The sequence below is a fragment of the Lynx canadensis genome, chromosome C2, assembly GCF_007474595.2.
Source record: "Lynx canadensis isolate LIC74 chromosome C2, mLynCan4.pri.v2, whole genome shotgun sequence".
Lineage (NCBI taxonomy): Eukaryota > Metazoa > Chordata > Mammalia > Carnivora > Felidae > Lynx > Lynx canadensis.
Window position 1 is genome coordinate 78669091 of NC_044311.2, and position 21779 is coordinate 78690869.

General features: G+C 47.7%; 1 protein-coding gene and 1 long non-coding RNA gene across 7 annotated transcripts in view; one reads left to right on the top strand and one right to left on the bottom strand.

Moving 5' to 3' along the window:
- Nucleotides 1-19005, bottom strand: part of MASP1 (mannan binding lectin serine peptidase 1) — a 63167-nt gene extending 44162 nt beyond the window's left edge. For 4 of the 5 annotated variants that reach the window (XR_003971804.1, XR_003971805.1, XM_030329812.1 and 1 more), the window contains exons 1-2: nt 18766-18976; nt 11904-12135 (exon numbers count right to left, since the gene is read on the bottom strand). Coding sequence is in view for 3 of the 5 variants with exons in the window: in XM_030329812.1 (XP_030185672.1) it covers nt 11904-12135; nt 18766-18770 (237 nt within the window). In the remaining 2 variants the exon portion in view is untranslated. Of the gene's footprint in view, nt 1-11903; nt 12136-18765 lie in introns of all 5 variants that reach the window. The other variant, XM_030329811.2, reaches the window with a different exon arrangement.
- A 15-nt stretch (nt 19006-19020) lies between these two features.
- On the top strand, nt 19021-21484 carry LOC115523647. 2 transcript variants are annotated; one of them, XR_003971807.1, is made up of 2 exons: nt 19021-19204; nt 19352-21484. It is a non-coding gene; the product is annotated as an uncharacterized LOC115523647 (long non-coding RNA). The 2 variants fall into 2 exon arrangements; XR_003971806.1 differs by having other exon boundaries at nt 19365-21484.
- The last annotated feature ends 295 nt before the right edge of the window (nt 21485-21779 follow it).

A 21779-nucleotide genomic window follows, 5' to 3' on the forward strand; every position in this document is an offset into this window, starting at 1 on the left:
CGTAGAACACTTAGAAGGGCACCTGGAATCTAGTCAGCTCTCAGGACGTCAGTGAGAAGAACAAGACTGCTGAGATCCAGTCATCCAAGATGACCCCCTTCTGCACTCCCTGCTGGGTGGGCATGGGTAATTTCACTGTTTGAAGAAGAGGGAGAGACTGGAACTGTTCCCGTATCCCCTCTGGTTTCCAATTTCACACCTTCATTCCCGATCTCACTGAAGCCATTAGCACAGACTTCTCATCCTGTGAGGACCCCAGAGCCCAGGCCGATGGAGAGGGAGGGGCACCTTGAGACCCCTCACAGCCCGGCCACTTCATGTGGCAGGTGGCATCTATCTTAAGTTCCTTTGGCCCTCTGCACTCGAGGCATCTCCTGGAAATCCCGGGAGGTGGGTGACAGACAGAGGATATTACACTGATTTCACAGAGGAATGTGAGGGAGCTCTCAAAGTTTCCATCCCGCAAGGGAATATAAGTCCAGGAATCTCCTCACTTCCCTGTGTTTCAAAGGATTCTTCTATTCCATGGGGGGAAGGGAAGGGGAATAAATAGTTTCAAACAGAGAGGGAGGGAGTCAACCCAAAAGACTCTTAAATACAGAGAACAAACTGAGGGTGGATGGGGGGTGGGGAGAGGGAAAATGGCTGATGGGCATTGAGGAGGTCACTTGTTGGGATGAGCATTGGGTGTTGTATGTAAGCGATGAACCACGGAAATCTACCCCAAAGACCAAGAGCACACTTTACACACTGTATGCTAGCCAATTTGATGATAAATTATATTTAAAAAACAACAACAAAAACAAAAAACAAAGGATTGCTCTAGATGTGGGAATTGAGGTCGGGATTCACTTGCAGCCCTGGGCTAGGACTTCTGACTCGCAAGAGAGTGCTCTGTGCTCCTGAAGCCACCCTCTCAGTAAGTCTATCACCTCCAGGGACCGGGCCAGGGCTCGACAGCTCAATCTTCTACTTTACACACTTGCCCAGATTTCAGCTAAAGATCACGAGAAGGAGCAAATTACAGGTACTGGATTCCAGACAAGAGCCTGGGACTAGAGGAGAAAGGAGGTGTGTGTGTCTGTATGAGTGCGTTTTGTGTATTGCATTCTGGAAGCTCTTGAAAGCCATGGAAGTAAAATAGCACAGCTGGTGGGTCTAAGGCTCAAGTTGGCCTTGCCCGAGAGGGGCTGGAGGTTGATGCTTGGGTTTCAGCCAAGTCATTTGGCCATAAGGTAATAATAATAATAATAATAATAATAATAATAGCACTGGTAACAGTCATTTCCCTCCTCTGTGTGGAACTTTCCAGCTGACAGGTATTTTCACCTTCTTTATTATATTTGCTTCTGCTGGCTCTCTTGCAAGGAATGCACTTCAAGCACACATTGTGATTCTGAGCCCAGAGAGGTGACATGAGTCCCCAAGGGAACACAGCCTAGGAGTAGCAGACCTGAGACAAAATCCTGATATCCTGACTTCCAGCCCTGGTCCAGTCACTGGAATCAGAGAACCACAGAAGGTCAGAGATAGAAAGGATATGAAAGGCTACCAAGTTTATCTCTTCTCTTTCTTACGTGGGGAAAGTGAGGCTCAGGGACACGGAGTAACCCCTTCAAAGCCACATGGCCTGGTAACGGCAGGGGTGTGTCCCATAGTCCCAGTATGGTGTTCTTACTTATGTGTTCATCACAGTAAAAAGCTCCTAACAGAGCTGGGTAAGCCCCTAAGAAGGTATTGTGTCCATGGAAATGGTAGGCACCATTAACGGCGTGGGGGCCTGAGCCATGGCTGGCGGGTCCTCGGAGTCCAAGACTCCCACTGCTCCCGGGAAGGATTGCCCTTTTGCAAGAAGGGCTCTGGACAGAAAAGGGGATGGTCTCCAGGCAGCAGGAGCATGGGGAGAAAAAGAGGGCTGGCAGGGAGGGGCTCTAAGAGCCTGGGAAGCGGGGCGTCCCGCAGGTGGGAAACTGGCAATGCCCACTGTCCCAGCAGGAGCGGGGTAGAGAGGGGGTAGGCGGGAGAGTCTGGGAACTGGGGCTGGGCAGGAGGGCCAGGAAGGATTCACTCTCTCCAGCTTGTGAAAGACTCCCCACCCCTTGCCTTCTGGAACTTCAGAGCCAGGCTCATTCACATGCAAATCCCCTCAGAGACAAGGGGTGGGGAGTGGGGTGGGCTGGGCCTCAAACTGTTTGGAGCCCGAAAACAGTCCAAGGGCAAGAAAACACAGCAGGGTTGTGTTCTGCAGCAGAGGCAGCCTGGCTCAAGGTATGTCACAGTCAGGCTGGGGGTGTAAGCCGTGATTGAGTAAGGGCTGAGTGCAGCGAAGGGGCCTGCCACAGGCCAGGGTCCCCAGGCAGAGTTCCCAGGAATGTGTGAGCTGGCATATTCTTCTGATCCTGCCAAGGACCCTGTCCAGCCCCGGCCCTCATGAACATCCTCAGATCTTCACGGGAAAACTCCTGCAGAGCACAGGAACAAGGACCAAAGGACCTGGGTGCCCGCCCTGCCTCTCATGGCATGTGTCACCCTAACCTCCCCAGACAGTAGGGTGACAGAGCTGGCTGCCACCAGTTTATAAGTGCAAAGGGTCAACTTTTCGGAGATTTTGCAGCCGGTTGTTAAAACACAGCCATCGTTAACAATTCCGTTTCGGAAAGTTGCAATTAATTAAATTATATTGGAGACAACTTATACAGAAGCTCATCACCTCCCATTGCCAGTATTTAACTGGTTACCTATGCCCTGGAGGTAATGAGTGTCTAGGGCACCTGAATGGTGAACGGTGTGTGAATTCTGAGCATCTCTTCTCCCGGCCCTCCCCGCCTACCCCCAAGTCCAGAGCCACATTGACAAGCACACCTCTGTCATCAGGCCTCAGTGTTCACAAGCATCTAAGGTGGGGGCAGGATGTTAATAGTGTCCTCTAGAAGTTGAGAGGTCATGAAACACTGGCATGAAAACAGCTTGTAAAGTCTGTCATTGCTGTGGGCGCTGAGCAGGGACCCTATTTCCCAGCCGCCTGGTGATCTGGCCGTCCTTCCCGGCTCCCTTCCTGCACCTGTCTGTCTCCATTTCTCATCCCTGTACCTCCTGCTCCGGTCACACTGCTTTCCTTGCTATTCTTCAGACACAAGGGCTACCTGCCCCCTTCAGGGTCTGCGCCCTGGCTGTTCCCTCTGGGTGGAAGGCTTTTCCCCAGCAAGCCACGTGGCTAACTTCCTCAACTTCTCCAAGTCTTTGCTCAAGGGTCACCCTGTCGATGAGGACTACCCTGACCGACGTGTCTATTTATTTTAATTTTGTATTTTTAAAAAGTGTGTATTTATTTTTGAGAGAGAGAGTGTGTGTGAGCGAGTGGGGGAGGGGCAGGGAGGAGGGGGACAGAGATCCCAAGTAGGCTCTACGCGGTGAACCCGACACGGGGCTCGAACTCACGAACCATGAGATCATGACCTGCGCCGAAATCCACAGTGACACTTAACCAACTGAGCCGCCCAGGCACCCCCTGACCAATGCGTTTAAATCACAACCCTTGCCCTGCCTCACCGTGACCCCTCTTTATCCTGCTGCATTGCGTGTCTCTGCCTATCGCCTTACTACGCCCTGTATAATTTATCTATGGATTATGTTTGGTGTGTCTTATCTGTCTCCCCCAGGGCAATATAAGCACCCTGCAGGCAGGGATTCCTGTATGTTTTAATTATTGCTGTACCCCAAGCTCTAGCAACTAGTTTTCCCTCTTTGAGCACACCAAAGTAGATTCAAGGTCTGCTGTTCACCGAGGTGGAGCAGAGATGGGTCTGCGCACACACAGGCATGCAGATTCGTGCACCAGGTGCCCCGGCACCCCAGAGCACCCCCGCTTCATACCCATCTGAGTGTGCCTGTGTGCCCTGCCCCGGCATCGGGACCTTCCTTCTGTTTTCCATCCCCCAGAGCCTACGCTGTTTGCCCTTCCTGCATAAAATGAGCGTTTGTCACACTTTTCTGAAGCTCATTTCCACTTCCTGGGTTCTGTGTCCCTAGCATTAGAACCCACTATCTCAGGAGTGGAAGAATACCCCCAGGGACTACAACCGAGATTCATGAGAAACATCTCCCCTCCTCTCATTTCCTTCAGAGGCCAAGGCCGCCTGTCCACTCCCAGAGAATTAGCAGAGCTGCTGCGGTAGCTGGGGTCAGCCACAGCCTGAAGGTCGAGGGCATGTTCTGAGTAAACACAGAGCACTGCACAGAAATTAGGAGCCCGGGGGTCAGGGGATTCGGGCTTGGAGCAGGGCCATTGGAGGGACTTATCTCGCCATTCCACAGCAGGATGCAGACTGACCCTATGAGGCCTGGAGAAGGGAGCACTGGACTGAGAGCTGTAGGCCGTCAGAACTGGGAGGGCTTGGAGACGCCCACAAGTCCTCTTCCCTCACTGGGCAGATGGGGAAACTGAGGCCCAGAGCAGGGATCTCACTCATCCAGCATCTCAGCAGGAGTCAGTGGCTGCCTTCTAGGCCACGGCCCTTTCCTTATACTCACTAGTGGGACACATAGGCCTTTTCCTGCTCTGCCTGAGACCGTGCTCGCTGCTGGAAACAAACCTAGACGTGGGCCCTAAGGTGCCAGCGCTGACGGTCTAGTGAAACGACCTGGAGTTCACTGTTAGGGCTTGTGTACCACACACAGATAAATCAAGCCCTCATCCCTCACAGCTCAGTCTCCATTTCCTGATAGCTTTGTAAAATAGATATCGTCTCCAAGTGAGGATAAAAGAGAAAGTTCTTTAACAGATTCTAGACAATACGAGGACCCTCAAAGTCCTTCTGTTTTACCAAATTTTACTAAATTACCCTGACAGGCAGGGTTGCCTTAGGACTAATACATAGCCAGGAAGCATACCAAAAGGTCTCTTCTAGGACAAAGCCTGTTCTAACAGAATGACTAAATGGAGAGACAAAATTGTGACTTGGGGGTAAGCAGACCAGGGCCTGAGAAACTGGCTTTCTGTAAAGACTGGACAAGTCCACCTGGGTTCTTTGCAGGATTTCTTTTTCTGTAAAGTAGGTGTAATGATCCCCGCTCTTCCCCCAAGAATCAAACGCGGCAGTACAAGGGGAACAAATGTGTGTTACTGAAAGGTAACTGAAAGGTAACACACAAATGTGTGTGACTGAAAGGTAAACGCACAGGAGAAATGACCTCTCGCATCTGACCAGTCCTTTCGAAATATTTCCCCATAAGTTGCCTGAAGAAACCGAGGGGCACGAGCAAGGTCACGGGTAGCCAGTTAGTGGTACGGGCAGAGTGGATGAGAAACGCGATGCTCATGCAGCACCTGGCGATACCAGCAGGCACTTTATTATGCACACGGTTGCCATCGTTACCCCTATGACAACATTACTGAGTGAATTCCATACGTGTTGGACAGATGTCATTAAAAATTCTGCCTCGTTTGGCATTTGCGATAAGCCCATGAGGTAGGCATTATATTATGCCCCATTTTGCAGTAAGAGGTGGGTGGAGGCAGGACTCCCTCCCCCCCCCCCCCCCCCCCCCCCCCCCCAGCCCCCGCCGTCTGACTGGCTCTAAAGCCTGATCTCGGAACCACTGAGCATGCTTGCCCCTTGCGCTATGAATTCTACTTCCAGCCAACATTTCGTTTAAACCCTCCCACCACCTTCCAGGAAGGTACCATGTCATGATAAACTTCTTTTGGTTGTTGTTGTACTAGCGATAATACCAGTGCTTAGGGAGATCGAGAAGCTTAGGGAGTTGTGCTGTGAATTCCTATTTATTGTTATTTAGTATTATTCCTATTCCCCAGCCTTTCCTGAACACCCGGAAATGACTGCTCCCCGACTTGTATACTGCCTCACCCCCTTTGTGTTACTTGCACAGCTTTGATGTATTAATTAGATATTTGTCTCGTGACACGCTATGAAACTGCCGATTCCTGGAGGGCAGATACATGCGCCCTGTCTTTGCACAGGTGCAGTGTCCTGCTTACAGTAGGTTTTCAATGGGATTCTTGGACTGTATTCCATAGGCCATGGGGAGTCACTGAAAGATTAGAGAGTGTCACAGTCAAAGAGGTGTTTTAAGAAGATCTCTCTGAGGGCGTCTGGGTGGCTCAGTCAGTTGAGCGTCCAGCTTGGGCTCGGGTCATGATCTCCTGGTTCGTGAGTTCGAGCCCTGTGTCAGGCTCTGTGCTGACAGCTCGGAGCCTGGAGCCTGCTTCAGATTCTGGGTCTCCCTCTCTCTCTGCCCCTCCCCCACTCACACTCTGTCTCTGTCTCTCTCAAAAACAAATAAACACTAAACAAATTGTTTTAAAAAAAAGATACCTCTGGACACAGGCAGAGGGTGGACTGGATGGGGAAAGACTGACAGCTGGTAGACGTTTAGGAAGCAATTGCAGTAGACGTGGTGAGAGGAATAAGAATTGGAATGGAGGTGCCAACAGTGGGAAGAACGGAGGAAACGCCGAGCGCGTCGAGGACAGAGGGTTAACAGGAGAACACTGGTGAGACGTCACAGGAGCATCTGGCAGATGCCAACTGAGCTATATGTACTCAGTGAGAAAGAGAGAGAGAATAGAAACCAAATGTAGGTTGTTATTGTCTCTTTTTCCAGTGAACAGATGTTGCGAAGTGAACTTGAAGATAGGGTGTGTGACTTTGGTGTTCCCTTGGGGGTTCTGGTTTCTCAGGACCTTTTTCAGTGACCGTGGCTCTGGGGACCTTCTCCAGGCACAAGTCACCACTTCATCTGATGCCCAACCAAAGAACCTAATTTGCTGTATTCCTGGGACAAAAGGTTCTTCTGTGCTCTATTGTACTGAAGAGACCAAATAGGATTGACTAGAGACAATGTTGGCCTTCATGGCACTTACTTACATTTACATTATGTTAAAAACCTAAGCACCCACCCGGTGGGACTTCACTGTTAATTTTTTTTTTTTTAACGTTTATTTTTTGAGACAGAGACAGAGCATGAACGCGGGAGGGTCAGAGAGAGAGGGAGACACAGAATCTGAAACAGGCTCCAGGCTCTGAGCTGTCAGCACAGAGCCTGACGCGGGGCTCGAACTCACGGACTGCGAGATCATGACCTGAGCCGAAGTCGGACGCTTAACCGACTGAGCCACCCAGGCCCCAATTTTTTTTTTGTTTTTAAAGAAGAAAAGACTGAGAGTCTTGAGATACAAATTCTCAGTGTGGCCCTGGCCAACAAATGGCCCCTTCCCTAGGCTTCGGTCATGCTGGTCTGGTCGTGGAGTTGAACCATGATTTCTGAGGTCTTAGATGCATAGAATATCCGGGCCGGGGTGGCTTTGGAGACCGTCTGTTTCAACTTCCCTTGTATGAGAGAAGAGGAAGTTGAGTCCCCTCTAGAAATACTCACTTGCCCAAGGCTAGTGAGTGGAGAATGACCCCAAGAGTCCAACCCTTCTGACTCCACCACAGCCAGCGTCCGTGCTGTGTCCCGTGCCTGCAGTGCTAACCAGCTGTGACTCATCTGCCTCATCTGTGCGCTGCAGGAATCCACACATTGCAGCCACATTCCAAGGAAGCAGATGCTGTCGTGCAGATGTGCACACGCCTCGAAGACCAAGGACTGCGGGAAATCAGGCCAGAGAGGAATTTTCATAAAATGAGAGCATCCGGACCACAGCCTTGGGGTCCTGCTCTTCTTCAAGCCTCTGAACTATGGAGTCAGCAGTTCCATTATTGTTACCCTGATGGGCCTGGGTGGGAAGGACAGTCTGTGTCTGTGAGTTTAGGCTGGGCCAGCAAGGGTCCCTGTGAGCTCGAGGGTGCTTTAAATCTACTCCTAGGCCTGCCAGGGGAATTCAGTCACAGAGTGTAAAAGCCTCAAAATAGGGGATAATGTCCCACCAAAGGGACATCAGGGATATTTAAAGTTGCTTGGGAAAGGACAGTGGTGGCATGGCGTGTTTACAAGTTTTCTCTAAATGACATCCCCCGCGGACGGTAGGCTCTCATTGGAATGCTTATGGCCACAGAACTTGGAGAAGTGGATGTTGTAACATATTATTACCATTTTCTGGCATTATCCTAACTAGGACAGTGAGGGTTTGGTGGGGTCATCTGGAAAGTTCTGGTGAGGAGCATTAGGGTTAGAGTCTAGGAATTTAAGAGACTTTAGGGATCATCTCATGTCACCCCATCGTGGAACAGATGAGAAAATAGAACTTTGGAGAGGAATGTTGACTTACCCAGGAGTGACATGGCATGTTCCTGCTTTATTCAGATGGAAGGGAAGGAGCTTCCCTCTCATTCATAGCCAGGAAAGGCACCTTTTCTGGAGGGCAGAGGGAGGGGGGCAGTTAGAAGTGAATGGATTTCAACTGTATGTTGAAGCTTCTGGGTTTGGAAGTTCAGAGGCCAGAGTACTAGCCCTGTGCCAGAATTTGGAGCTCCCAGGCTCCTCTTCTGTCCGGTGGGGACTAAAGCAGTAGTCAAGTCATAAATGCTGACCTTCAGGGTGCCCCAGGAGGATGAGTGAGCTTCAGAGCCACCTTCCACCCGCCGGCCACTCTTCTGTTTTCTCTATCGCGCCTCCCAGAAATTTGTTAGACGAAAACTTTCACGGGGCGGAAATGTTTGAAAAACAATAATAACAACAACAGTGGGGGATTAGCTGAGTCTCCTGAGGGCCGAGGCAACTTGACGTTCTGGGAGTTCATGACTCCAGACAGGAACTCCGCCCGGTGCCTGTGGGCAGGGGCACAGAGCGTGTTGCTATGTTAGCGTGAGTTACCAGCCAACAAGGGTGCAATGTCCTGTGAGGGGAGGCCTGCTCAGGTCCCGTGGCCGTTGGAACCTCTGTAGGGAGGCTAATGCTGACGCCCGGGGTAACATTCTGGAAGGCAGTCAGCACAAGAAGAGAGATACATCTTGCCCTCCCTGCCCACTACATGAATCCCTTTTCGAATTGGGAAAAGGTGTCTGAACCAAAGACGCAAGGACTGTGGGGCACTTCAGGTAGCAGACTGCTTCCTTGCTATGCCCAGGGGTCACAGTCTTATTCTGGAGTGGAGAGAGTGCTATAACGTTTCCTTCATTCAGGAGTCAGTGGCAGACTGGGGACTAGACCAGGCGTTTCCTGGATCCCAGGCAAGCGTCCAGGACCATGCTGCCCTTCCAGAGGACCTACCTCCGTCTGCCTGGACTTTCTTGAAGGTGTCTCACAGTCCCTGATAGAAACTATCAATTAGTTTCCCAAGTATTCTTCAGCTAGAAAGGTCAAGCTTTGGGTAGAATACTCCAGGGTCCTTAATTCAGTGTCAGAAGAGGTCTTTGGGTTCTATTGTTGGACTGGAAAAGTGCCTTGTCGTTTTTTTCCCATTACAAAATGCAGCTGATGTCAGCTCCTTAATCTGCCTTGCCAGGAGACTCCATTTATTTGGGACAAAGGAATGAGTTAAATCCTCTGCTGTGTGTTTATTATCTCTATAAAGGAGTCCTAACAAGGTCAAGCTTGGCATCTGTCTGAACAAGAGGAAAACTGGTGAGAAATGATTGCTCAGTGTATATGAATTGAGAGTCAATTCTCCGGGTGGAGGAAGGGGGGTGGATAATGAAAGTAAGTCATTGTTACAGCTAACGAAAAAAATTCTGTAATTTCCACAGTCTTAAGGCCTCAGCTACTAGCAAAAGCAAGTTTTTTTTTTTTTTTCCACTGCAAAAAAATTCTAGATGGTTGACATGTTTGAAAATAAGAAGAAAGCAGTTAGGAAGTTCACATCTAACCTTGTTTAAACCTATGGAACCTACTATTGTATTAAGCCAATGTTTCGTCATTTTCCTTCTGGTTAAGACCACTTTCTAATCCAAATATTTGAGGATGCCATGGTTTTATGACCAGCATTAGTTGGGGGAATGGCCTGGAAGAGTCTGCCAACCTAATGTCCCCTACCCATAATGCATCTTCTCCTGGAGTCTGGCTATGGCAGAGGCTAGATTACATCCTGGAAGACATAACTAATGTATTTGTCAGAAATTTCAATTTAGGATGACGAACACTTCAAGTCTTGCTCAATACCGCTTGCTGGATCCCTGTGACTCTGACCAGTTGGCTCCATTTTTAATTAATTTAGGGAAACTATATGTCAGTCTAGATTGCCAACCCACATCATCTTCTAGAGCATCCACATCTACCTCTTCTCATTCTTGATCTGCCAATCTTTTATTGTCATTATTCTTTTCCATCTTATGCAATGGCCACTCTTCTAGGCTCACGTCTCTCTGTGAGGGACCAGATCTTTTGTATCTTTAAATTCTCATAGTCCCTAGCATAGGACATTCACAGAGGGGCGGCATCACAATGAGCAGTGGTTCTCAAACTAGGAGATGCTGTCCCTCTGGAGATATAGGCAACTTCCAGAGGTGTTTTTGGTTGTCACAACTGGAGGGGGAGTGCTATTGGCATCTAGTGAGTAGAAACCAGGGATGCTGCTAACAATCCTATAATTCGCAAAACAGTTTTCCTCAGCAAAGAACGATCTGGCTCAAAGTATCCACAGCGCTGAAGCTAAGACACTCTGTCGTAGACCACCAATTTGGGAAAGTTTTTAATCTTAGAAACCTTGCTGTAAATGAGATAGTTGGTGGAGACCCAATGTATACAATAAGCAATACACAACATTTAAAATAAATTTAAACAGGGTGGGGATTCATAGTCCCACTTATCAACCTCCTCTACCCCCACAGTGGTCTTATAAGCCCCTGCAGTATCCTGGGGCCCAGTGGAGTGTGACCTGAGAGCCGTTCGTTTGGTGTAGCCAAAAGAACATGGAAATGAAAGTCACAAGACATGGGTTTGTAAATTGACCCACCGCTTCACCTTCTTGGGTTTGTTTCTTTGCCTGTGAAGTGCCTGTCTTATAGAATTTTTTTAAAGATTGAATGAGATTTCAAGTATCAATGTACATTGTAAACTCACTGCTTTGCTGTTGTCAAACATTCTGGTTAATACAAGGTTAACTCTTGTTGAATTCCTGGCTGTAGAAAACAGAGACTACGATAAGACTGAAAATATATAAAATCTACTCTGGAGTGATTTGGTGAGAAGTTTTCCAGAAAGCCAGAGAGAGCTTAGAAAGTAGATTAGTAGGTCTCCACATCTTTTTGAGCCAGATACAACCTTAATAAACTTGATCTCCCAGACGTACTCCAACCTTTCTCAGCCCTACTTTCAGAGAACAGCTTCCCATCCATGGAAATGTTTGTGGGGTCCCTCTAAAGTTGAGGCAATATTGCTTGGATGCTGTAATCATTTCCTGTTCCTCTTCCACATGATCTTTACATGCACTTCTGATTCTGACCCCCCCAACCTTGCCCACACCCTTTGCAGAGAAAACCTAAACTTCTCAGCATCACATTCAAGACCCTTCAGAATCTCACCCCAATCCAACCTGACCTCACCTCCCACTGTCTGCTACTGTATACCCAGCCTTCCCAAGTACCTGATCATTACTTAGGGAAGTAGGAAAGGCTTTCAAATGCCTCAGCTTTGGACATGATTATGGCTGTGTGTCAGTCTGGTTATGCTTACTCTGGGGTCTCTGCCCTTTTCTCGCTGCTTGTAAAGGTGACCTTGGAGCAGAGGTTAGTGGAAACATTAAGGACTTTGAGAACAGAAAGAAAACAGGGGAGGTTACGTTTGGCTGAGTTACACCTTGCCAGCCTCAGTTTCCCTTGTGGTCCTTTCTAGATCTCCCACTCAGCCTGCACCTAGCATATCACCCCAACCTTCATTCATCATGTTGTAACTTTGTGTGCCTTCCTCACTGGACTGCTACCCTGGGAGGGAAAACACAGTGTTTAATTCTTCTCTGACTCCCAGTAGAGAACCTGGAGCAGTGAGGGAATATCAGGGGGTCTCACCTTCACATAGTCATATTCACAAAGGTAGGAGGACTCCAAGTTGAAGTGCATGAAGTAAAGCTTGATCCGAAATCCCTCTGGGACAGTGATATTCCAAGTCACCTCTGAATCACTCGGATAGGAGTCTGGATAGCCAGGTGACTGGATCTGACCAAACATATTGTTAAGCTCCACGGTGTGGGCCGAAGCTTTCAACAAGGAGAGGCACAGAGCGTGACAGAGAAGGAGCCACCTGAAAGACATGAATGGATCTACTTACGTTCATGGACACAGGTCCTCACCACTTAACTAAGTCCGCAGCCAGGAGACCACATTGTTGGCAGATCTCTGCCGCTGACGTGTTGTGGGTACTCCTCCCCACTCTGGGCTTGCTTACCCAGTCTATTCGACAGGGAGATGGTAACTCCATGATTCCTAAGGTTTCTTCTAGCTGTGCTCTTCTGAAGGTTTGTTAACAGTATCCAGCTCTCCTAGAAAGTCCCCTAGTCGCGACTCTGACACGTATCATGTTACTGTTGAAAACTTAAGTTTCATGATTAGGTAAAAGTGGATGTCCTTCCTTCAACTCAGCTTCATTTAAGGATCTTGGACTCTGGATTCAGTTTTGTCAAAAGTGAGTAACAGTGACGTGGTAATGTTGGGAGGAGACTTATGCTCCAGGATGGGATCTTGCAGGACCTCGAACAGATTCGACAAAATCGGTCAAGGTACGCAAAGTTTGGAATTAAGAAAGAGTAAGCAAAACATGTTCCCCACTTGGGTAAGTATTCCGATGAAAGGATCAAAACCCTGCAACTTATTTCCAGCTGTAGGAATCAGAGATAACGGACTGTTAAAAAAAATTGCTTCGGGGGCAAGGAAAACCCAGTAAAACTCACAGAACACACCCCAAGTGGCAGAGGCAATGGCGAGGCAGAATGTCCATGGCTAGTCAAAACCCGAATTGTCAATATGCACCACAGCAGGCCTCTAATAGATTGTTCCTCTGCAAGACCCGAGGACCTTGAGCTCAAACACCCCAAACCCGGCTCATGAACGTCTTGCCTAAGTCCTCTTTATTCTGCTTCATATGTCAGGTCATCCGCTTCTCTTCCATCAATTACGTTACACGTTCTTATCTGGCCTATTGTTATTGCACCCTAAGTAATCTCCCTGTCCCCCACTTGATACCATTCAGCCCTTTGCTGCTGAAGTTGATTTTCCAAAACACACATGACCATGCGGCTTCACTGTGGCTGTGGGATCAGGCCTCTGTCCCTGGGATCGTGGACGAGCCCGTTCTGATCTAGGGCTGATCTGCGGGTCCAGCCTCAGCTCGGGGCCAGCTGTGCCCTGACATGTCATTCTGAAAGCATGCCATGCCGGTCCACGCCTCGGCCCCCTTGCGCGTACCATCCCCATTCTTCGTCTGCTTGTCTTATTTATCTTCCACCACCCAGCTCACAGCTTCCCAGGCTATGGTGCGCTCATCACACCTCCAGATCCCACAGCTCCCCGTACATGCTTCCTTTCTGCCTGCATCACCCTGGGCTGCTTCAGATGCAGCCCCTGGAGCGACGGATATTTGGGTTCAAATCCCAACTCTTCTACTCACTGGCTGTGAAATACCAGATAAGTCTCTCTGAGCCCCAGTTTCCTCATCTGTTACGTGGGGAGTATGATCTCTAATTATAGGACTCCCATGAGCATTAGAGATGATGTATATATAAAGGACCTAGTATACAGCCTGGTATAAAATAGGTGATGGGTGAATAAAATGAATAAATGAATGAATGGATGGATGGATGGATGGACGGATGAAAGTGTGCCCGAGTCTTCTACAGCTGAAGTCAATACTGGGAAATTATACCAGCATCTTTGGATGACAGTAATCCCGCTTTATCTACGACCTCATTTTTTGTGGTTTCAGTTACCCCTGGTCAGACCCAGTTCAGAAGCAAGATGATCCTCCTTCTGACATATTGTCCAAAGGTCAGCAATAACCTAATGCTACATCACAGTGCCTACATCATTTTCCTCATTTCATCTCATCACATAGGCATTTTATCATCTCTGTATCCTAAGAAGGATGAGTACAGTACAGTTAAGATATTTTGAGAAAGACTTATTTCGGGATGCCTGGGTGACTCAGTCGGTTGGGCGTCCAGCTTCAGCTCAGGTCATGATCTCACGACTTGTGAGTTCGAGCCCCGCGTCGGGCTCCGTGCTGGCAGCTCGGAGCCTGGAGCCTGCTCCGGATTCTGTCTCCCTCTCTCTCTGCTCCTCCCCTGTTCACTCTCTCTCTCTTTCTCTCTCTCAAAAATTAATAAACATTAAAAAAAATTTTAAAGATACTTTGAGAAAGAGAGACCACATGCAGGTGATTTTATTGCAGTATATTATAAGTGTTCTATTTTATTATTAGTTACTATTGTTAATCTCTTCTTGTGTCTAATTTTTAAAGTTTATTTATTTTGAGAGAGAGAGAGAGAGAGAGAGAGCAGGAGAGGAGCAGGGAGAGAGAAATCCAAGCAGACTCCCCATTGTCAGCACAGAGCTGGACTAGGTGATGGAACTCACAAACTGTGAGGTCATGACCTGAGCTGAAATCAAGAGTCGATCACTTAACTGACTGAACCATCCAGGGCCCCTCTTAATGTGCCCAATTTATAAATTAAACTTGATCCTAGGTATGTATATAGAGGAAATACATTGTATTTCCTAGCAGGGTTCCCTGCTATCTGTGGTTTCAGGTATCCAGGGAGGGTCTAGGAACCTATCCTCCAGGCATAAACAGGTACTATTGTAATGATTCCATCATTGCTAATCAGAAAGTTGTTTCTACCAACTCTCCCTCCACAGCACACAGATGCATACATACACATATATGAATTTTTGAAGATGTAACACAAGATAACTGTAAATATAGATTATCTAGCCATCTCAATATTGTATTTACATAAAAGGTAAATAGGTAAATGCAAAAGGCCTAGAAGGATATTAACAGGATATTAACAGTGGTTATCTCTAAAATGGGAATATAAATATTTTAAATGTCATCTTTGTGTATATGAAATGTTCACACTTGTCAGGAAGGACCTTGTACTGTTTTTTCTTTCTTTTTAAAAAAATTTTTTTAATGTTAATTTATGTTTGAGAGACAGAGAGAGACAGAGTGTGAGTGGGGGACGGGCAGAGAGAGAGGGAGACACAGAATGTGAAGCAGGCTCCAGGCTCCGAGCTGTCAGCACAAGCCCCATGCAGGGCTCGAACCCACGAACTGTGAGATCATGACCTGAGAGAAGTCGGACGCTTAACCAACTGAGCCACCCAGGCGCCCCGCTGTACTGTTTTTTCAAGAAAAAGAAAATAATGAAGTTATTTAAATTTTTTCCAAGGTCCCTACAATAGTAACATGTAAGATTTCAACAAAGGAAACAAAATGTTTTAATCCAGTTGCCAGTGTCAATATTTTCTAAAAACCAATCTAGGAGGGAGGGCCTCCAAGGCAGACAGAAGGGAAGGCCTAAGTCCAAGCTCTCCAGTGCACTCACAGGAAAGAGGAGTCCAGAAACTCTATCTTTCAGGCCCCAGGCAGCCCCACATTCAAGCGAGGAAATGTACCGATGCTACCAGGGCGGGGAGTTCTGGTTCAGTTCCGCCTGGGGAGGGGAGGGCACTGGTCTTGGGTCAGAAGAGCTAGATTCAAGTCCAGCCTTTGACTTGACTTCTCTGCCCCATCTTGGGGAAGCCAGGTAATGCCTCGGTTTCCTCATCCAGTAAGTGGTGATAATGACTTCCCTTAGGGCTGCTATCAGAGTAAAGGAGGATTAGAAAGTGCTTTGTTAACCGTCCAGCCCTCAGCAAATGTTAGTGATAATGACTCCCATCATGCTGCTTCCCGAAAAGCAGCGGTTAGGAAAGAGCTTTGGCTCCCAAGCTGGACTTTCCTGCAATAGCGACACCCAGATTATGCAAGGCTGAAAGGTCAACTTTCTCCATGCCTGCTTTTTCCAGACAGCATGGAGGAGACTCGGAGCCTCCTAATGCTGGTTTTGTCAAGAGTTGACGGCTGACAGCCCCATTCAGCCTCAAAGGCCCACATGTGGTAGGTAACCAGCCAGTGTGGGAGGAAGGCCTGCAAAGCTTTCTGTTCTATTTTGTTTGCATCTCAAGACAGTTTCAAACATAGGAAACAAATACCTCCTTGCACATAATGGGCTTGAGCATATGCTTGCTTGCTTTAGGGGCTGCTGATCGAAGAATACAAGTGGCCGCTTTTGTTTCCTGTGACACTCTCTGAATGTTTTTTGCTTCTTACACACCAGGCACTGCCTGTACAATTCCCCACACCTGCGACCTATTCTTGAGCTAATCAAAAAGTTTAGCTACATTTGCTTGAGATGTCAAACATAATACATAAAGCTGGGACTTGACGGACCCCCCTGCACGAGGAGGCTCTCCGGAGTGCACAAAATGCCTGTGTGTGTGTCAATGATTGCGGAAGAAATAGCACTTTCTATCCTCTTCATTCCCTCCCCTCACTTCAACCTACACTGCACCAAAACTTTTTTAAGTAGAAGAGTTGAAAGCCACTGTATAGATAGATCCCTTGGACAATGCCCTTATTTGACGGATGATGAAAAGGATATCCCAAGAAGTGGTACGTAATGCCCAACAGCAGATGGTGAATTAGCTTCCACAGAAAAAGGGAATCACAAAAGCTAACAGAGGAACCTGCTGGGTCCATGCCCATATCATGCCCAGGCATTTGGCCAAAGCAATTAATCCTGTGAAAAATAATTAAAAAACTCATGGCTTTACGTAGAAATTAAAAAAAAAAAAAAGATACTAATAACAAAGCCCCTCCCCAACAAATTCTAGTTTAATTGGTCTGGAGTGTGGTCTGGTCATCGGCCCTTTTGAAAGCATCACAGATGATCCTAATGTACAGCTAGAATCAAGAGCTCTTGGTATAGGATAATATACTTGGTTGAGAGTCTGGTGGAATGTAGCAGAAAAAAATCTTGGACTGGGAGTCCAAAGACCCAAGTATGAGTCGGAGCCTTTTCAAGATCATCAGGGTGGCCTCGGGCAAGTTGCTTAACTGCTTTTATCCCCACTTCTCCGTGAATCCTCATCTCATCTAAAATCTGAAGACCAGATGAGACAGGCCTATAAAAGTGCTTCTCAAACTCTGAAGTGCTGTGTCCCCGAGAGGCAAGACCCTTTGGAGACTTCTAGCAGAGCACGTCTCCACTGGTCGCCAACTGAATTCTGTTCAGCTACTATTTTTTGAATGCCTAATAGGAAACAGACATTACGCTAGGGGCTGGGCACACTAAGATAAACAGACCTAGAGCCTATACCTTAAGGTGCATTCAGTCTTGGATGAGGAGATAGATAATTGAGCGGTGAAATACTACAAAGACGAAAAGAGATGTAGCTCCCAGGAACAGAGACCGCGCAAAGGACAGGATGCTTATGTTGGGGATGTTGGCCAGGGCAGAGGACATCATGTTTGAGCTGTGGCTTGAACAGTCGGGTGCTTTAGGTGGAAAATAAGGAGGAGAGAGGTTCTGCACTAAGGGATGATACAGGACTGTAAATCAGCCTGTATGTTGGCATGCTGGGGCATTGGCTGGTACAGCAGGATTTGAATAGTGACACATCAGTCAAATTGTCACTCCACATAGATGAACAGAAATCCTACCTTTTTGCAGGATAAAGGAAAACGAAGTTCGATGGGAAGCTTAACGCTACAATGGATTTTAAAAGAACAGATCGAATGAATCGTAAACACCTGATTATTTCTCTGAACCACAGGTAATCTGAGCCCAAAGAGTTAACACAGTCTGAAGCCCCCCAGTGGCCCCAGACCCAGAAAAGTTGCTAGGTGACTTTGCAGAAGAGAAACAAATAGAAACTCTTTTTCCAATTGAGAAGAAAATCAATGGGAAAAGAGGTGCTGGGGGACTTAACACATCTGCAGGGTGTTTTTCTTTTTCTGTCTTTTTCCCCCTGTATTTTTAACAGCATTAACGCTTAGAAATAGTAAAAATAATTGCACTGGCTGGGTTTTGAGACTCGCAGAGGAAAACTTAGAAGAAATGCCTGGTAAGAAGGATCAAGTAACTCTTAAGTATAAGCTGAGGAATAGGAAATCTTGAAGAGTTTAAAAACAATTAGAATTTAGAGTCCTAGATTTAGAACGCCAAAGACTCCTTTTTTTCTTTTCTTTTCTTTTCTTTTTTTTAATTTGTGGTATCCCTTTAAGAGCCATTCGGTGCAATTCATAGCCTGATTCATGCCACCAGCTGCCTCTGATTTCAGTGAGAAATGCAGAAATTTATAAGGAACTGTTAAATGGGGACAGGTTTTTCGTCTTCTAAATTGAGGTTTTGACTGGCAAACTTCTGAAGGTTTAAGAAACCACAGAGCTGAGCTGTGGGAAGCTGGTTTCTTTTCCGGTCCGAACAAATAAACACACAAACACATACCTAACTCACAAAGTGTTGGAAGAGATAAATCAGTGCTCTTTGCAGAGGAGGAAAACAAAAAATCAGCCTTGCGGGCACTGGAGGAAAGTCACATCTGCCAGCAGACAGCACCCTGTGCTGGCAGAGGGGGAAACTGAGCTTCGGCAGTGTCCCGGCAGGATTTGCACAAAGTCTCCTGTTTCGAGCTGGGGTGTCCCTGCCGTCCCAGGGCAGCGCCCAGCCCACATCTCCCTTCTCAAAGCCCCAAGGATTGACAAGAACCCGCTGCAACACCCCCAGGACACCCAGGTGAGTCTGCCTAGAGACAAGGTCAAACTCTCCAGGGCTGCTTGACACCTGGTTCCTGAAAGGGCACCCGTGCCCACTCCTACCCTGGCACTCACCTCATTTTCCAGCCTTGGGTGCTCCTAGCTGCCTGGCCTTGGTCCCCCCGGTCTGACTTTCCTGTGAGCTTGTCCCCGGTGTGGTGTCAGCGATGCCTTATCTTTGTTCTGAGGTCCCTGTGTGTCTCTGGAATTGGCTGGCATTCTCCATTCAGGTCACGCCTTCCCCTGCCTGCAACAGATCCCCTCTCCCCCTCTCTCCCTCTGCCTTTTCCTCTCTCTCCTCTCTGTCTCTCCCTCTCTCTCTCTCTCTCTCTCCCTCCTCTCTCTCCCTCCTCTCTCTCCCTCTCTCCTCTGACTCGCACTTACACACACTCATAGGAACCTGACAGAACAGAATCTGTCTTCTTCCTGAAAAGATCTGCTCTCCCAGTTCCTTCCTTTATCCTGTGTGGCTGGCCCCAGCTCTTCAGAGAAAATAACTGGGAAGCTCAAAAAGGTATTTGTATCTGTGTGTGTGTGTGAGAGAGAGAGACAGAGGGACAGAGAGAGAGAGAGAGAGTGTGTGTGTGTGTGTGTGTGTGTGTGTGTGTGTGTGTGTGTGTGTGTGAACGGTGGAGAGGGACAAAGTCTAATTTCTCTTTAGTCTCCCCTGCCAGATGGCTATAGTTTTCTGCTCGTCTTCAGGACACCGGCAAAAAGACACCAGTGAAGCAGAAACAACCCACTAAGAAGGCAATTCTGACATCTACACTAGGAAAGAAAAAAGGTCCAAATCCCAAAGCCTCAGACAGCCTGCAAACAGCAACAGATTTTCCTGCAAACAGAGCCACTGGCCAGGAATGGGAGGGAGCCCCAAGTCCTACAGTTGGCTAGTGGTTCTCCTCCACTTAAAAGCAAAACTTGTGCTGTTTACCAGCTCAGAGTGTGCGGAGATCTAACTCAGCCCAGTGTGGGTCCATCAACAGCAGGAGAGCCCGCACCCTATGGGTATAGAAACACCTGGGCCTGTGTACCAGCCTACACCCTGAGATTGTGGAGAAATGCAGCACCAGATCTAAGTCGAGCCGAATAATAAGACAGTTACTTCCCCACGACAATGACAACCAATACTCAATATGGAGAGAGACGTCTGGGCGTGAAAAATAGATTTTGCGGAGAAGCTTTTCTGTGTTAGGCACAGCGCTAAGCATAAGCATGGTCTCAAGTACTCCCCGAGGATTCGTAAGGGTCACCCTATTGTACTCATTTTACAGATGAGAAAACTGAGGCTCAGAGAGGTTCTACACCTTGCCAAGATCATCCAGCTCTTTTTTACTCCTTTGCTACTACCGCCAAGAGTTGAGATTTGTTGAGCCCTCTGTGTCGGGGACTGTTCTAGTAATGTGTTAATTTCCTTCAATCATCTTTATATCTCGTAGAGTTGGGTAGTAGGCTTAGCCCCATTTTACAGATGAGGAAACCGCCCAGAGAGATTAAGTAGTATAGCCAAGATCACACAGTTAGAAAGCGACAGGGGACAAATTTGAGAACTTACCCACGGTCTGGCACTGCTCCTCACTCATATATTATAATGTGTCTGGCATTTCAAATACAGCATCCACAGGGAAGCTCGACTCAAGGCATTCTGGAAAGAGCAGTAGGCTCGGAGTCCGAATTTAGCTGTAATCTTTCCTTTCTGTGCGAGCTGACTGTTCACCGTTGGGCCCAATACTTTATTAACATCTCTGATCCTGCTTTGCGTCGGGGAAAGGAGGCTTGCTATGAGGCTTCAGGGTGATTATGTTTGTGGAAGTGCTTTGCTAGCTGCCCGGTGGTGTGTATCTGAGAGAGGGCCCCCCAACCAGTCTAACCCAGGTCGCGGACACAGGTGCTCTCCACGCTTGGGTACTGCTGCCTTGGCAGATTTGGGGGAACAGGGGTTTGAATCCCCCCCCCCCCCCCAGAATTCTTCTTGCCTCCGTTTTCTCTCCAGTTTCTCTATTTTAACACTTTCAAATGTCAGTCTTGCCAGGCCTGGCATTAGTGAGAGGCTGTGGTCGATAATGTGGGCGCAAATATATGAGATGAGAGAATATGTTTGAACTCAGGCACTGTTTTAGCAAAATGTTGCTTTCTGTTTCAGGCAGGGTAGGGAAAAAAAAAACGTTTAAAAGTCCCATTAAGAAGCCTCATAGGCTCCTCAGACATCAAATAACTCTCGCAAAACAACATTTTAATGATTTAAGTGTAAATGAATCAGAAACACATGGATTGCATTTCTCTTGGAATACCCCAGGGTTTTTAAACCGAAGGAGAAAGAACTTGGCTCAAAGCACAGTGTGCTATGCAGAGGGCCCTGCCCGTCACAGACATTCCCTCTATTCATGTGGCAGCAGGACTGGCCCTCTCCTAATTTAGGGCACATACAGGAATATGCAATCATTTGTTCTGGGCACAGAGGGAAGAGCTTGGGAGAGAAAGCCATCAGCGTCTCCTTGTAAGTGTCATAGAGCACTTGAGCTTCCCAGAATAATTTCCTGGCCAGATTTTTTCAAGGCTGCCAATGTTCAATGGGAGGCATTTGAAATACGTTCTAAGCCAAAGTTCTGCCAATAGACAGCAGATCTGATATGTGTTTCCCTGGGAGTTCGCCAAGGCTCAGATGGAATCTGCATGAAAACAGGAACTGTGTGTGGCTGGCTCAGTGAATGATCTGGGTGAGATTCAGGGAAGTTTCCCATTAGACTAGAAGACATTGGTGATGTTGTCCTGACCTTTTGATTAAAAAAAAAAAAAACAATTCTCTGAAGTATCATTAACAGACCATGAGAAGTAGGAAGAACACAAGGGAGATTGGTCTGGGAGTAGGCTCGGTGTCAGTAGGCTAACTTGTATGTGACCTTGGGCAGCGACTTTCCCGGCTGGGGGGAGGGAGGGGAGGGTCATCTGTTTGCTCCACTATAAACTCAGGGATTGGACCCCGTTGAGATGATGGAACACATATGAATGTGGATGCGAGAACTGTGGAATAACCCTGCAGTGAAGGTAGTTGCGGGGGTTGCTCTCATGAGCTACGAAGAGAGTCGAGTCTA